At 35.7% G+C, this 16534-nt stretch overlaps 1 protein-coding gene across 4 annotated transcripts in view; it reads right to left on the bottom strand.

Moving 5' to 3' along the window:
• Positions 1-7265: 7265 nt before the first annotated feature.
• Positions 7266-16534, bottom strand: part of carm1p1 — a 47128-nt gene continuing 37859 nt past the window's right edge. The window contains exons 11-14 of one of the 4 annotated variants that reach the window (XM_012952634.3): positions 13797-13886; positions 13306-13443; positions 10005-10094; positions 7266-8605 (exon numbers count right to left, since the gene is read on the bottom strand). In XM_012952634.3, the coding sequence (XP_012808088.2) occupies positions 8596-8605; positions 10005-10094; positions 13306-13443; positions 13797-13886 (328 nt within the window). In that variant the 3' untranslated portion in view covers positions 7266-8595. Of the gene's footprint in view, positions 8606-10004; positions 10095-13305; positions 13444-13796; positions 13887-16534 lie in introns of those variants that run through there. The other 3 variants (XM_031890667.1, XM_031890668.1, XM_031890669.1) reach the window with 3 other exon arrangements.

Below are 16534 nucleotides of genomic sequence, written 5' to 3'. Positions count from 1 at the left end.
AACAGTTTTCTTGTTCTGAATCCACCTATTTATACATCTAGTGCAAGCTGTAAAGCACAGTAGGGTGCCCTGATCATGCCTACTGGATGGTGTTCTGGTAAACACACCCTGCCCACCTGTTGTGACTTACATGGCAGGAGTGAATTATTCCTGCACTCCATAAGCGTTCAGCCAGTATTATTTGCTTTCCATGCCAGTTTCGACTAGCAGTGCAGAAGAGCCAGGTCAAGATGTACGGTGACCAAAAAACATTGCACTTTGCACCTGTTTTTTTGTGCTAAGCACAGTGAGGGCGGTGAGGTTGTGGAATGCCCTTCCTAGAGATGTGGTAATGGCAGATTCTGTTAATGCCTTTAAGAGGGGCCTGGATGAGTTCTTGAACAAGCAGAATATCCAAGGCTATTGTGATACTAATATCTACAGTTAGTACTAGTGGTTGTATTTATAGTTTATGTATGTGAGTGTATAGATTGGTAGGTGTGGGTTAGGTGTGCTGGGTTTACTTGGATGGGTTGAACTTGATGGACACTGGTCTTTTTTCAACCCTATGTAACTATGTAACTATATCCCTGTTTTTAAATAAGCCTAATGTCTTTGTCAAAGCTTTTCCTAAATACAGAGATGTAATGTCCTAAATAGCCACAAGGTGTCATTACACAAAAAATTCTTTCAGAGCGCTACATAAACACCATAAGAAGGGCAAATTATACTCGCCAGCACACATAAAGCCTGCTATTAAGTAATCTGCTCTTCCTGGCTCCAGTCTTCTGCCACTTCTGCTCAATGAATCACTTGGCAACACCTAGTTCCTCCCTTGCTTCTTCTTTTCCTTCTTTGCCCACCTTTTATGTTTCCTGCTTTTTGTGCATTATATATATAGATGCTGCACAATATATTTGTATGTATGTATGTATGTCACCAGGGATGTATTCAGAAACCTAGTTCTTTCACTATACCTCTGTAGTTGTGCAACATTTTGTCCCCCTGTGCTATACCATAGTGCTGAATATTTGATTTTGGGGCACCACTAATTAATGGGCTCCCTAAAGTTGCAATGCCTGTACTTCCCTGATGGTAATCACTAATGTAGAAAAACATTTTGGCCTACTTAAAGACTGGATGATAATATGACAAGGATCTATGAGAGCACAGATAATCAACATAGATTAACATAGATAATCAATATCGAACAAGGATCTCTAATTCCCTATACAATCTATAAGGCATACAAGACAAGCTGTATCAAAGTGGATCTGTCATCCAGGCATAAAAAGCTGTATAATAAAAGCCATTTTCAAATCACATTAAACATGTATAATAAAAGCATTTAAAAATCTCAGCAGTCAATCATATATTGCATGCTCTACCTCTGTGCTCAGGCATTGATGTGGGGCAGACAGTTACTTTCACTTACAATACAGAACTTCTAAGTTGTCACTGCACTCCTCACATTCCCCCTCCCTCTTTGCCATCTAAGTTTGTAACCAGTGCATGGACATTGGTATCAGGTCCCCCCATACTGGCACAGAAACAAGCTTTTGGCAGGATGCAAAGCTTCCCTTACTAACAAAATGGCTTCTGCCTTCTTGCTGCAATTGTAAATTCCAAGACTAAAGAAAATAAGATTAAAATAATTTATATAGTGTAAGTGAAGTTTATTTTGCTTGACAATCACAAAAGAAAACAATTCGGAATCATTTCTTAGGTGACAGCAATTTACTGCATAAATTGTTGAATTATTGTGAATATGAGTATCTTTACTATGTGTCACAAGTTATTTATTTGTATCTGTGTGATTACTAAATATGTGTGTCTGCTGTTTCAAAGGAGTCTCCAGCTGCCAGGACTTAAGTTACAGCTGGAGGAGCTGGTCAGGATGATGGCCATAAGCATAGATATGAATAAGGGTCTAGAAGCTCCTGAGCTGGAAATCACAGCCTGAAGAAAGACTATACATAATACAAGTTATATCTATTGCCCTAATACTTAAAAGTATTAATACAGAAATATAGCACCATGGCTGGTAACCCTTAGCAATGTGTTGAATTCTGGTTGTTTGTTGCAACTTTTTACACAAAAACAAAACAAAACATTTAAATAGGCATAGATTACAGGTCTATAGAATGTACATTAGGTCTATAGAATGTACATGGGAAAAGTATAATTTGTTTAAGCACATTTTATAAGTGGTACGACGTGGTACAGAGAAGAATACCATTTTACTGTATAGTTAGTACCCCATGGTGACCAGATACGTTCAAATTTGTTCTGGGAACTCCTAACCCCCCTATCGCCTTGTTGACTAAATGTTGCCATGAGGGGACACTGGGTAAAGTAGCTCCCATCCAGTGCATAGCAATATCTTTCATAGCATAGCAATGACCACTATCTGTTTGAGCATAGTTGGTTGGAATAATATCATCCAAGATGCCCAGGAGGCAAATTTTGGATGACATTATATAAGGGAACTCAAAGTCATTCGCCATGATGTTAATAATATTCCGCCAGAAGTTTTTTGTCCGCACCTAGGACAGGAATCATCCATCCTTTTCCCCATTTTGAGGAGTCTAATGGGGGTAATATAGATCTGGTGTAGCATTTTATACTGGATGAGTCTATCTTTGGTGGATATTAAAAAAGTTGTAACAGTTCTCTGTTGCTTCCTCCCAAACATTGCAACTTTTATTACAATCTGTACTGTACTCCAGAAACCCATGCTATTCTGTGTTAAGCGTTTATTCTGATGTGTGACACAGTGCCCTGTCAGGCCTAGTTGCAAACCTCTTTCTGCAAGCACCAAACTGGCATCTCTATAGTACCCAAACCTACTAAGACTTTTTGCCTTGGTCTTTGTCCACAGAATAAGAAACTAACTACCTGCCCTGGCCCCTTGATCACTGCTGGGTTCCTCCAAAGTGCATTGGTAAGCACTGTTTTTTTCCCTCCATTTTTTGTTTACATCAGTCAACAAAGGAGGTGGCCTCTAGTCAGGTACCATTATACCAGTGTGTTACACTTTACATGCATTGAACAAGCCAAAGTAGATCATAACTCCATATAAAGAAGACACATCTAGCATTCCAGTTCTTGCATTGGTATTGGCAGGCCGGCCACCTGTGAGAATGGAATAATTTTCTTGGTCATGCTGCAGCCTTCTTTAAATGCTCTTAGTTCTACCGCTTTGATAATTTTCCAGGGTATGTTTTTGTTTGGGTTACACACAATTAAAGTACAGCTGAAACTACTGGCTTCTGAAACCTAGATTAATGAGGCTTCATGGAGAATTTCCTTTACTATTTTAAGTTAGGTTTTTAAGTACCCAGGTTATTTATACCTACAGTTGCTTCTTATTCATTCAACTTCATGACAGTGTGTGAAATGATGCCTTGAACCGTTTAACTCCCTCACAGCCTTACTGGGGCAGTTGTACAATAATTCCTAAGTGGCTGAATATTGAACATTCGAATTTGCGCTAGCCGAAGAAAATACACATCACACCTGTGCAGGATTTGGAGGTGGGGGTGTTGTCCCCCCAAAGTGTTGAATTATATCACAATAAAATCGGTTCAATAAAATTGGGTAAAGGTTATTCCTCTTGTTAATCAAGAAAGGGTTATTTTACTTTGAATTAGTCTAGACACAAGCTGAATTTATTGGTTTGCTACAAATAATTCTGAGCATTCATAGTAAATAATGCAATGTTTTGAAATGTTGATATTCCTGCAAAAGCACTGGTAATCTGCACGTTTAAAGAGTATGATTAAAAACATTGAATTCCCAATTCAGTTTTCATCTTACTAACACTTTATGTGACTAGTGTGCACTAGTCACATAAAACAGGCCATTATTTCTATCTGCATTTCATTTATTAAAATAACAGCTTGTGTTGCTGTTGTATTGGTTAAAAAGGCTTCAAATCCCAGGGCAAACACATAGCTATCTTATCAGAAAACAAAAATGTCACAGCTGCTGGTCCCTTGTACCTCATCACAATTCAGATAATTAAGAGATTATGTGAAATACTGAGGGAAAATATATTTTATTAGCATGCTGACAATTTAATTGTATGTTGCCCATAAAGCATTTTTGGAGATTCAATTCTTTTAAAAACAGCCTCGAGCCATAAACGGGAAAGGCAGTTGACAATGCAGTACGTTTAACATGAACAAAAATTCATCATCATTATGATGATCATATCAACTAACATAATATTTGAATTCAAAACTCATATCACTATGTCAGAAATAGTTCTGTTGCTGAAAAAATCATACAATTTTCATTTTAATGAAAAAGAAAAAAATCTGAAATGGCTTTCACATGAGTGATTATTATACTGTATAAAATAGATCTTGGCTCAGGTTAAAGTTAATGTCTGGCATGTAACTCAAAAACACGAAACTTTAAATGCCATCTTCCGTTAACTTTAAATGTAACCTTCTGACAAGACTAGTTTGCATGGTTTTGAACTTGAAAAAGTAATGTACATGTCATTCCCACTGGAGCCAATGGGAGTCAACAGACACGGTTGAGGGCACTTCTTCACGGCTTAATTATGGCAGCTGGAAAAAAGCACCCCATCTGCCATTAGCCAATTAAAAAATTGCTCATTTCACCTCTTTTTCAAGTGGATCCACTGGGAATGTGGTATGGGGCTAGGGCTTCCTCAAGTGGAAAAACTCATATCTAACATCATTAAAGCAGCTCTTTTATTTAGCAGAAATATAAATTAAATGATTGCTTCAAAGAGTATTACCCTAATTAAAACCTTGATGTAAATATAGTTGCAGAGATATTTATACAGAAATCAAGAGTGCAAAGAGCCAGGACTTGTGTTTAGAATGCACATATGCCTGGGTGCAATACACAATGCAGTGTAAACTTGTTTTCAATTATCTGGTGGCGGTATGCTTAACTTGGCAGGTCAGTTTTCAGCCAACTGCTAATGATTTGATTTTAAACAGCACTCAGCTGGGGCACATCACTATAAAAAAGTATCTCAACAAGCCACATCCACCCCAAATGTCAAAAAGCATGGCTGACTAAATTAGGGTTTACTGTTGTTTGAGATGCTTATTTGAGGGACTGCTGCATTTGCTTATAGCAAAAAAGTATAGTTTTACATAGCAGTGTGTCTTGTATATATAGTAGATGTACTTGAGGCAAGCATCATACCTGTTCTAAAATCATCACCTGAGGCCATATCATTAACTGCCTGTTTGTATTCTATAGGCCTGTGCCACCTTAGCAATACATACCAATGTATGTAACCCACATATTGTACAGCGCTGTGGAATATGTTGGCGCTTTATAAATAAATGTTAATGTAATGTAATGTAATAGTTACATAGGGTTGAAAAAAGACCAGAGTGCATCAAGTTCAATCCTTCCAAGTAAACCCAGCACACACAAACCTATACTTATCCTATCTATAAACCTATATACCTATCTATACACTTGCATACATAAACTATATATACCAGCATCAATACTAACTGCAGATTTTAGCATCACAATAGCCTTGGATACTATGCTTGTTCAAGAACTCATCCAGGCCCCTCTTAAAGGCATTAACAGAATCTGCTATTACAACATCACTAGGAAGTGAGTCCCACAACCTCACTGCCCTCACCGTGAAAAACCACCTACTGCTTCAAACGAAAGCTCCGTTCCTCTAAAGGGGTGGCCTCTGGTGCATTGATTGTTTTTATGTTAAAAAATTACACCCCTTATCTGCCTATAATCCCTTCTAATGTACTTTTACAGAGTATTCATGTCCCCTCGCAAGGGCCTTTTTTTCCAGAGAAAGCAACCCCAACCTTGACAGTCTAACCTCATAGTTTAAATCTTCCATCCCCTTTACCAGTTTAGTTGCATGTCTCTGCACTCTCTCCAGCTCATTAATATCCTTTTTGAGGACTGGAACCCAAAACTGCACTGCATACTCAAGGTGAGGCCTTACCTTGAAATTTCTCTTCATAGAACCTACTATGAACAGAAAACTATCACCAGCCATCCAAAGTAAGCTAGCCACAGTGGAGATAAGCCACAAACCAGGTATATTTAGATCAATAAAACGACCAATAACTATAAGCTTCTACCCAAGACCATATCTCATCTTTAATAACCAAGCTTGGGAACGTTTGTACATATTGTACTGGCTCCACCTGCTTCAGTGCTCCTGTGCCATTTCAAGCTGAGCAGATGAACAGAAAGTCATGCAGTCTGAACACCTGTAACATCCCGGTGTAGGATTCATTAGTCCTGTTTATTGTGGAGTAAGCTGTTAACTTTGTGTAGGATCTGTTTTAACCAACACTTCTGCCTCTTAGGGCTCTGGCACACGGGGAGATTAGTCGCCCGCGGCAAAACTCCCTGTTTGCGGGCGACTAATCTCCCCGAGTTGCCTACCCCTGCCATCCCACCAGCGAACATGTAAGTCGCCGGCGGGATGGCAGACGTGGCGGGGCGATTTCAGGAAATCGCCGAAAAAGACTCGCGAGTCTTAGGCAATTATAGGAGATGACCAGAACTCTGTCTCTAGCCAATACTGACCCTTTTTTGTGTTTAGCCTTTACTTATGTTATTAATAGTGTATCTGCTAAGTAAGGTCAGCTTGTCAGACTGTGAGCAGAAATCCACATTTTTTGTGCTTGTTAAAATACCATTCACCCAACGAGTTGCGCCTAAATTCTCTTGTGCCTAACAACAATGTGTTGTCTTTACTAATGTGATTGAAGGGCACCTCACAGTGGTGGAAGAAAACCTACACATTGTGCTCACAAAATCTTGCACCACTGTGGGTTGCATAGATATACTGTCATAATGCCCAACTATCTGTTGGTTAAGTATTCATTCTGGAGGTATATTTCCTTGAACATATTAACTGTGAATTTTTTGCACCTTGTGATAATAGTAAATAAATAATATGGTGTGTTACATTCTTTGTATTTTAAGTTCAAGTGAATGCATTTTTGAGACTTTTTCTACATGCTATTTTTATATTTTCATTCAGTAACCTAGGAAACAACCTTGGTTATTTGTAATCATATTCCTTGTATATACCTATAATATAAAATAGAATTCCAGATCCTGGCCCCAGAGGCCCAGTAAGTTTTATCCACATAATATATTATACAGCATGTTATTAAAGTTGTAACTGAAACGGTGCACACATTAACATTCTAAGAAATGGATATATTTTTCTTAAGCATTTTAAGAATGGAACCTCATGGATCTTTTATAAAACCAGACATTTCTGTATTTTTTATGAGGCTTATTTATAGGCCAGAAATCTCAACATGAAAGATTACAGTGATTGATGTTTGCAACTTAATGGCATTCTTTAGGGCAGAAATGAGTAAAATGCACAGTACAAGGAAATAATAATGTTTGGCAATGTGTTTTATCACTTTCCAACCAAAACGTAGACATTGAGATTAAACCTACAGGGTTAGCAGTGCTATCCTAAATGCATGTCATGTCATATACCAATGGAGCCATTAATGGATTTCTAGTAGATGTTTAGTTGATTTATCATCTGTATAACTACAGCTCATAAAACACAAAGTTCTACAGAGACTCCATAACTATGTCCTCTTTTTTTACCCACTGCAATAATACTAGTTTCATAGATTCCAACTGTAAAATTGTTTTGTTTATTCCTATAACTTATAATGAAAATGAGTTCCCATTGTTGTTTTGTTTTGTTTTTGTTTTTTAATTAAGTATTTTAACATTTTTAACAAAATATGTGTCTTTCTGAATCTAATGTACATTATGTACATGTTCATATTCCAACAGCTCAAGAAACACAAACCTTCAGCATTATTTTGATTTAGGATCATATGTATAGGTTAATTTACTAAGGAAGGACAGTTTGGCCGGTTTTGTAACCCAGCCAGTCTACTGGAAGAATAAAAAAAAAAATATATATATATATATTGATAATTGCTTGCTATGAGTTATGGCACTAAGTAGAAAGATAGGCAATAAAAAGTAACAATAAAATTGTAGCCTCACAGAGGAAGTTTTTTGGTTGCTGGGGTTAGCGACCCCCTTTGAATTTTAGAAAGTGGCAAATAAAGAAGGCAAGTATTAACAAAAACTTTAAAAAAAAGTACAAAATGAAGACCAATTGATAAGTTGCTTAGAATAGGACATTCTATAACATTATAAAAGTTCTTAAATGTGAACTACCCAGTTTGAGGTCAGTTGACCCATAAACACATTATCATCTCATTAAATACTCATTTGCTATTACATATTAAACATCCAAAAATGTAATATTTATATTACAGTTGTATCAGTTATCATCTGCACAACAAACTATGATTGATTGTGTACTCTTATTTTATTTGTATCTGCATGGCCTATCTTTAAAGAGTATCATGCTGTTCTCTTCATAATAAATAAGCCATCTTATAAAATCTTTATTACTTTATTAAAAATGCATAATGGAAATAAAACATTTGAATTTAAAAATCCACTGAATACAGACAGATATTTTTTTTTTGTTTTTTTTTCTCCATTGTTTCAGGTTTGGATAAACAGCTTTCTTCATTCCAAAATCCTTCCATAGATTTTCACTCACACAGCTCATGCATATCTGTAAATACATAGATCACAGAGTGTAGTAAAAGGCTGCATAGGATACATGAAATTCTTGCTTGGCTATGTTTTACAATGCAATAATACATTACAGTTATGTACTGGCACTGAACATTTATTCTGACAAAATAATGACCTATTTAAAACAGCTGTGCAGGTAATTCAGTATTTGCTGTCTGGTTTATAGTAGAATGTGCCCAAGAAAGACCTATACTTAGAAATAAGCCTTTTCATCCAAAGTCTGGAACTGGAAAAGCTGTTTGCTGCTAAGCCAATAATTATTACCAGCAAAATGTCTTTAATTTCAGTATGTTAAAAATAATATACATTCATTCACTTTGCTTCCAGCAAAGAAAACAAAGTATGCCTCGTAACATTCCTTGTTTTCATATTGAGATCAACAGCATAATTACACATTCTAATTAATAATGTGGAAGAACAACTGCAGTATATCCATGCAATAGTATTATAAATACCGATGTTATATTAACATCCCCTACTATGTATGACAGACCTCTAAGTATATAGTAGAAAGTCCTTCAAATGAAAACTGGAACGGTCTTTGTAAAGTGAGCATCTATCACAAAAAAGCAATTTAATGGGCTAAACTGGCTACATAACAACAGATTTGGGCATTCAAGGAAGTTTTTAGACTGATCTGTGTTTAATTTGGCTTCAAACTTGGATGGACAGGTTGCCCATTAAATGCAGTTTGCACCCTGAAACTTTTTAAAGAAAACAAAAAAGGTGACGGACACTCCACAAAGGCCAGGTAAATGTAATGACTAATTTTATTAGTTAAAGAAACATTGCTGACAAAGCCTTTTGATCTCAAACTATTGCCAAAACAACTGGATCACAGGGGGAAGCCCTGCATGTTATTTGATCACTATATATTCCGACCATTTATACCAGGCCACAGCTATGAATGACTAAAGAGATTTTCTTTGTGTGTCCAGCAAAAACATATATATAATAATTAGTATGCAAGACTTCCAAAGTGATTTGGTGTGACCATTTGGTCACATATATCTAAGCCAACAAACAATGTGTGTAGCTAACAAAAGTGATACTGCTAATCAATATAGAATGACCGGGTGTAGATGACCCATAAACAGCTATGAAGTGAATCTTCTGCCAGATTCAGGTATGGGGCCTGTTTTCCAGAATTCAGGGGAACTTGGGTTTTCTGGATTAGAGGTCTTTATGCAATTTGTATCTCCATACTTTAAATCTACTAAAAAAATAAAAATATTTGAACAGAGCTTTAATAGCTCTGAATAACAGATTGCTAGATAAAGGATCCCATACATTTGATCAGAATGGTGTTGTTGTCTTAAATACAATTTGCTGCTTTATCAAATCAATATTATCTGCAATATACAAATAGTTCTTACCTAAAAAAGGGATTCTTTAGATCGAGAATGTTACCAGACTTAAAGCCAGTTTGGTCTACCGCTGCCACAATTTGTATGTCATAACTTTGTCTGGATCAAACAAAAAGCATAGCATACCGTTAGTTATTAGTTATGCTCCATTACCCCCTAATTACCTCCACTTATAAGCGTTTTCATTGATTTGCGGTTAAAAATGGTATTAGAAGTATGCACATTACATCTGCATTATATGTTCTCATAACAAACCTATACCATCACAATTCTGAACATACTTTTTGTTAATTTGGGTGCTTTGGTGCATACAAGTAAAGTTCCACAATTAGATCCTTGTACAAATACATATTGCAACACAATTCTTGATCTTTGCACTTAGAAGTATGCAGCAGTAATTGATGTTGTTTTAGAGAAGTTTAAAAATATTTTTTTTGGCATTACAACTTTGGGGTCTATTGTCCAGGATTCTTGAGGCCTGGGGTTTTCCAGATAAGGGATCCTTCCGTAATTTGGATCACCATACCTTAAGGGGCCTATATATTATGCTGTGTAAAACAAAATTCACCTAAAAAAATGGTGTCAAAAGTTGTGTAAAATAAATGCCGAATTTTGCCGCCTGAATGCCAGATTTTACACTGCCATACCTATACTTTTGTTGCTTTACTTACTTGGCTAAATAAGACAAGAAGAGGAAAATTAGAAACCTAAACTAAGATATTTTATATAGTTAAATATTATCCAAATAAATGTACACTATTCATTTTCTAAGGGTGACTATTGATGTATTGATTATTAACTTATTTCTTGCTGACTTTTCCAAGTAACCTAAATAATATATGTTTCCCTCCCCCCTCTTCCATAATAGTAGCACTTAGATATTGCCAGCACCAGCAGCTGACAAAATGGGGAACAAAACACTAGAAGATAGATGATATAAGACAAATCTGTTATCATGTTATACACTCACACTCTTTATAGGAATTGTTTTCCTGAAACACCATGGGGCACATTTACTAATCCACGAAGGTCCGAAAAGCGTCCGAATGCGTTTTTTTTCGTAATGATCGGTACTTTGCGACTTTTTCGCGAATTGTCGCGACTTTTTCGAGCTCTCAATACGAAAGTTGCGATAATTCGCGAAAGTTATAATGGCTATGAAAAAGTCGCGACAATTCTCCAAAGGCATAATGGCAATGAAAAAGTCGCGACAATTCTCCAAAGGCATAATGGCAATGAAAAAGTCGTTACAATTCTCCAAAGGCATAATGGCAATGGAAAAGTCGCGACAATTCACAAAATTTGTTATGGCTATGAAAAAGTTGCGACAATTCGCGCAAGTCGTACCGGTTACGAAAAAGTCGCGACAATTTACGGGAAAGTCGTAACGGCAACGAAAAAATCGCAAAAAATACGAAAAAGTCGCAAAATGTTCGTTTTCCAATCCAAATTTTTCTCATTCGGATTCGGATTCGTGGATTAGTAAATCAGCCCCCATGAGTTCACTATTTGCATTTCATAAGGCCACAAAAACACTGTGACAAATTAATATATATATATATACTCGCACTCGCACGATTTATGTCAAAATAAAGTCTCTTCGATTTTTGTCCTGCGAGTGCAAAACTTTTTCTTTGTATTTATGGATATTTATCATCACACAGGCTGTTAATTTACTTTACATTTAAGTGCTCCTCTTGGCTAAAAAAAAAAAAAAATATATATATATAACCTTTCAAAGGAAATCTGGTCATAAATGTAATTGGGTACAATTAACATCTTTGCTTCACTGGGTTGACTTACTACTATCTAGAATTTTGATAGTCTCCTTCCTCTATAGGGCCTACAATTAGTTTCACTAAGATGGAAGTTATTACTGGATCTTGTACAAGTGATGCTTATAGGTCCACATGTGACCACATTCTACAACATTCTCATACTAAGCCCCTGGCAATCAGGAGCTTCTAGTGTATAAACTCACAAACTCACTAAATCATTGTAATATCTTCCAATATCCTAAAATTTTACATTGTGAAATTTTACTTAAAGTATTAGTAGTACATTGTACTGATAGCCCAAAGGCATTGTTATATGGAGCACTCTGTGTTACCTAAAGTTCATGAAATGTATCTATCTATCTATAGTCTATCATCTATCTATCTATAGTTTTTCTGTCTATAGTCTATCTATCTTTGTATCATCTATAAAGCAGATTTACTAAGAGGTGTCACAATTTGAACAAAAAAATACCTGTTAGTAGTAAGACAACAGTGCTGGGCTCATCAAACACTGGTAAAAGGCCATTGCACCTCACTAGTCCCCTGCACAAAGAAATAAATCACTGGCAAGCTCACACAATGCTTTTTCAGAATGTGCCATATATAATGAGATTTGCAGAATTAAAGATAGAATTTTACTGAAACACATTTTGCGAGCTGTCCAGTAGATTTATTCCTTTATAACAAGAAGAGTCACTTTTGACCTCCTGATTTATTTCCCGTTTGGTGGAGACTGTGGGATGCAGTGTCTTACAGCTTCCCGGTTCATGTTCCCTTAAAATTAATGTTCTTAAAGTGCATATTCCTCCAACCATATCATGGTCTCTTGAGATTATTACTCAACTAATATTACCTTTCCTTACCCAACATCAAGAGATACTACTATGAGAGAAGTTACATATGCGCAGTGAGCTCCCATTTTGAGGCTTTTTCCTGTGAAAAGTATTTGTCATTTCTGTATATAACTAACTTTCAGTGTAACATTATTTTTATAAAATTCCATCAATCTCAAGTACAGAAAGATGGAATTTTGTGATGTTGGGATTTGCAGACCCTATATCTCTGCCACACATAACGATTCATTCTGTCTATATTTGCCTATAGTTGCTTTGCCTAAACACAGTGCACAATTTTGAATTAAAGCAAATTGCAATAAATGCCAATTTTTATTTTGACAGGATTCCCCCTTTATTAGTAGAAAACTTCAAATATTGTCATTCCATTTTGGCCATTATGTTTTATTAGATGACATCAGTGCTTTTCCAGGGCAGAGGTAATTTTTTGAAAATATTGGAATGCCAGCTCTTCTAGTGTAGAGAAAAAGTTGCCCCACTAGTAATTGTTCGTAATTTCGTAATTTGTAATTATTAGTAATTAATCATGGGGGGGCAGACACAGAAGCATATGACAGAAGAGCTTACCTGCGTGTTGTCAAAGATCTGACAACAAGTACTAGGGATTGTAAATATATGAGCCAAACAGTTGTATTGATAATTATAAGTATTTGCATGATAATTGTATTCCAATCTTACCGTTTATTAGCCTGAAGCAGCACTTTCCCTGAGAGAGTTTCACCCTCTTTTGCAAAGAGAGGAGTCTGGAGAAGGCAGCGTACCTGGTACCAGTGAGTTAGAGGTTCTGTCGGAGCGGTGGAAAGCCAGACTGTGACCCTGCCAGACAAGTGAGCAGACAATATATAGCCAGACAGAAAGATAGATAGAAAGACATTTGGTTTTATCTTGAATAAAGTACACATGTTCACTAGACATGCAGATGGCTATATGGTAATTGCTCCTTGCTCCTAGTTATTAGGAGAAGTTCTGTAGAGTTAAATAGATTAGCCCAGCAAGAACCATGAATTAATATGCTGATTTTTGTTGTTCATGATATTGTTGTGGAGTAAACTATCTTGCTCAATGTAAGTGAAATGGTGCCAAATGCAATAATATTGTCTCCACCTACAGTTTATTAATAAAACTTTGTATTTTCTTGAATGAAAAGATAAATTATGTAAATTATGTACAGTGATCCAACAAATGCAACGTCGAACCATATTGCAAGTCCATGGACTAATCCAGACTGTACCATGTGGAAAACAAAGGGGATCTCCATTCTGAAAAAAAAAAATACAGAAAATAAAAGTAACATTAAAAAGAGTACATTTAACTAAATTGATTTAGATATATAGCTTTTTACAGATTGCCTTAAAGTAGATACCACTTAACTTTGTAGCACTAAATTATAAATGAGCAATTGATCGTCTTCTTAACAGAGAAAAGCCAGTACTGAAATAATATTGCAACCATCTGTATCTTAACTACAGCTGCAAGATAAGGCCACACTTCAGTTTACTTTATCATTAAGAATCTGAACATTTTATCCTAATACAGCTTAATATGATTGCCAATATACCTTATTTTGGGCTACGATGTAAATTAGCAATAAATCACCACTGAAAGGGTTATGAATAGGCAATAAGGTTGGCCTGAGAATAGTTTGTCTGGTGTTTATGGTCTCATAAATTACAACAAGAAACAATAAAACCATTTTTTTTAAATGAGTTCTACCAACAAATATAAAGAGAGCAGATAGGAAGAAGGTTTGCCCTTGACGACAATATATACGTCTTGCTCATGCACCTTGCAATAAGTTGGGGCAATAAGATCTGCAGCTTGCAATAAGTTGGGTTTCTTTTTCTACATATATTCTTGTATACGGTCGGTTACCGTTTTCTATATGTAACATTTGCATTTTTTATGCCCCTGATAGTAGCAACATAATTAAGATTTATTCACTGCAGATCATCAGAGCAGAAAACAATTCTGGAGCTATTCAGTTCTTTATATGCGTCATTGTGTAGGTAAAGAAATAGCAGAAATAGATTTTCATCTGGTAAGGCATAATTGCTTTCTGTTTTTTACATTTGTTCCCACTGTGTAATTAAATTTGAAACTAATAACCAGATTCACTAATCCATTTTTCTATGGCATGCAATATTTTTTTTGCATAGTGGAACCATTACTTTGCAGTACAAATACAAGGTTCACAGAGTACCCAGGCTAACTGCCAATATCTCCATTCAGTACTATCCTTCTTACTGCCCAATAAATCATTTATACTTTTATAGACTAACATTTTCTCACATTCTGATTTTTTTTTTTTAACTTGAGCCATGCTGAACCTTTCTGTTAAATCTGCCAGAACATCATGAACTACCATAGCTCATTTCATGATGTGGTGTGTATTAATGTCCGGATGGTATACATCAAAAAATACCTATTAAATAGTAAATAATATATATTATTTCTAATTTTTTCTTACAGACATGGATGCTCCAGGCAGATTTTCTTGAGTTTATTAATTTTTTGTAAGAAAAAAATACAGGCTGTAAGAGTAGCTATGGAGCTACAAACAATGTAGGTCTCTTTAAAAATATTTTGCGTAAACCAGCTCATATGTAAAACCCTGCTTTGTCTGAATAAACCATTTTTAGAAAAAATATACTTTTTTCAGCAGTATGTGCCAGTGGGTCATTCTAAATAGAAAATTGCCATTTTAAGTACTAAGAGCCGCTCCCTGGGATCATACTATTCCCACAACAAACAAACCAAGGGCACACCTACATGTTAGGTCACATGAGCTAATTAATGGACAAAGTCTTTTACTTTCACACTGCTTCCTGTTACAGTTAGAGCTGCATTATTTCCTGGCCGGTGATCATTGAGGGAGCACACAGAACATCACAAAATGGGGGTTCAATGTAAAAGATGCAAAAGGGCAATATTTACTAATATACATATTCCAGTTTGGTAAGATTCTTTAATAGGCCACTTAATATGATATACACTATCTGTTGGTTAAGTATTTATTCTGGGGGTATAGTTTTCCTTTAATAAAATAGTCTGGTTTCACCAAAGTTGCCTCAATATATCATGTTACTCATATGTAAAAATTCCCATTCGCACTGCCATTAACCTTCCCTTAATTTCAGAATATATGTTTAAATCTCTTCAATGACTGTCGTTCTCTTATGTACCTCAAGTCTGTTGATACAGGGCAACGCAAATTCAGTTTCAGGTTAAGTGACCCATGCACTTCCTTTGGCCCTTGCAGTTTATATAATTCTAAAATTCTTCAGTTACATTCTAAGTGCAGACAGTCTCTTCAAAGTGTCTGCACCTTCTCCAAAAATGTGTTTCTTTCTTTCTTTTCACACCTCAGTGCACCACTGAATTTTTTGTTATGTCTAAAGCCTGTCTGTTAAATAAACAAAATGTATTCACTCTACTGTTATCTGATTCATAATATTTCCTATTCTTTTCTGTAGGGTGTTCAATGAAAATAACTTTTACATGATAACTAAATCAAAGCTGAGCTGATCATAAATAGGAAGAAGATTTACTAAAAAAAAATTCAATTTTCTTTTCCTTTTAAAAATTCAAATAAACTAATTTCTAGAATGCCTGACATTTATCAAAATATCTGAACTGAAAATGCATGTGCGTGAAAAATTTGCAGAAAAGTTGCCAAAACATTGAATTATTCATGATAACTTCAACCAATTGTCGCACAAAAATCTGAAAACCTCTAAAATTTTAAAGCAAAGAAAGATCTTCCAGGAAAGAAAAGAGACACTTGCCATTGACTTCCAAGTGATCTTGACAAGTTATTAGATGGCGAATTATCGCAGTTTTGGCACATAGAAAAAAATCCAAATCAGGGGAGAACAATCCAGCCGTTAGTAAATGGCCCCCTTAGTAT

This window comes from Xenopus tropicalis, chromosome 1 (genome assembly GCF_000004195.4).
Source record: "Xenopus tropicalis strain Nigerian chromosome 1, UCB_Xtro_10.0, whole genome shotgun sequence".
Classification (NCBI taxonomy): Eukaryota; Metazoa; Chordata; class Amphibia; order Anura; family Pipidae; genus Xenopus; species Xenopus tropicalis.
The sequence above is the reverse complement of the archived record's forward strand: the minus strand, read 5'-3'. Positions and strand labels throughout refer to the sequence as shown.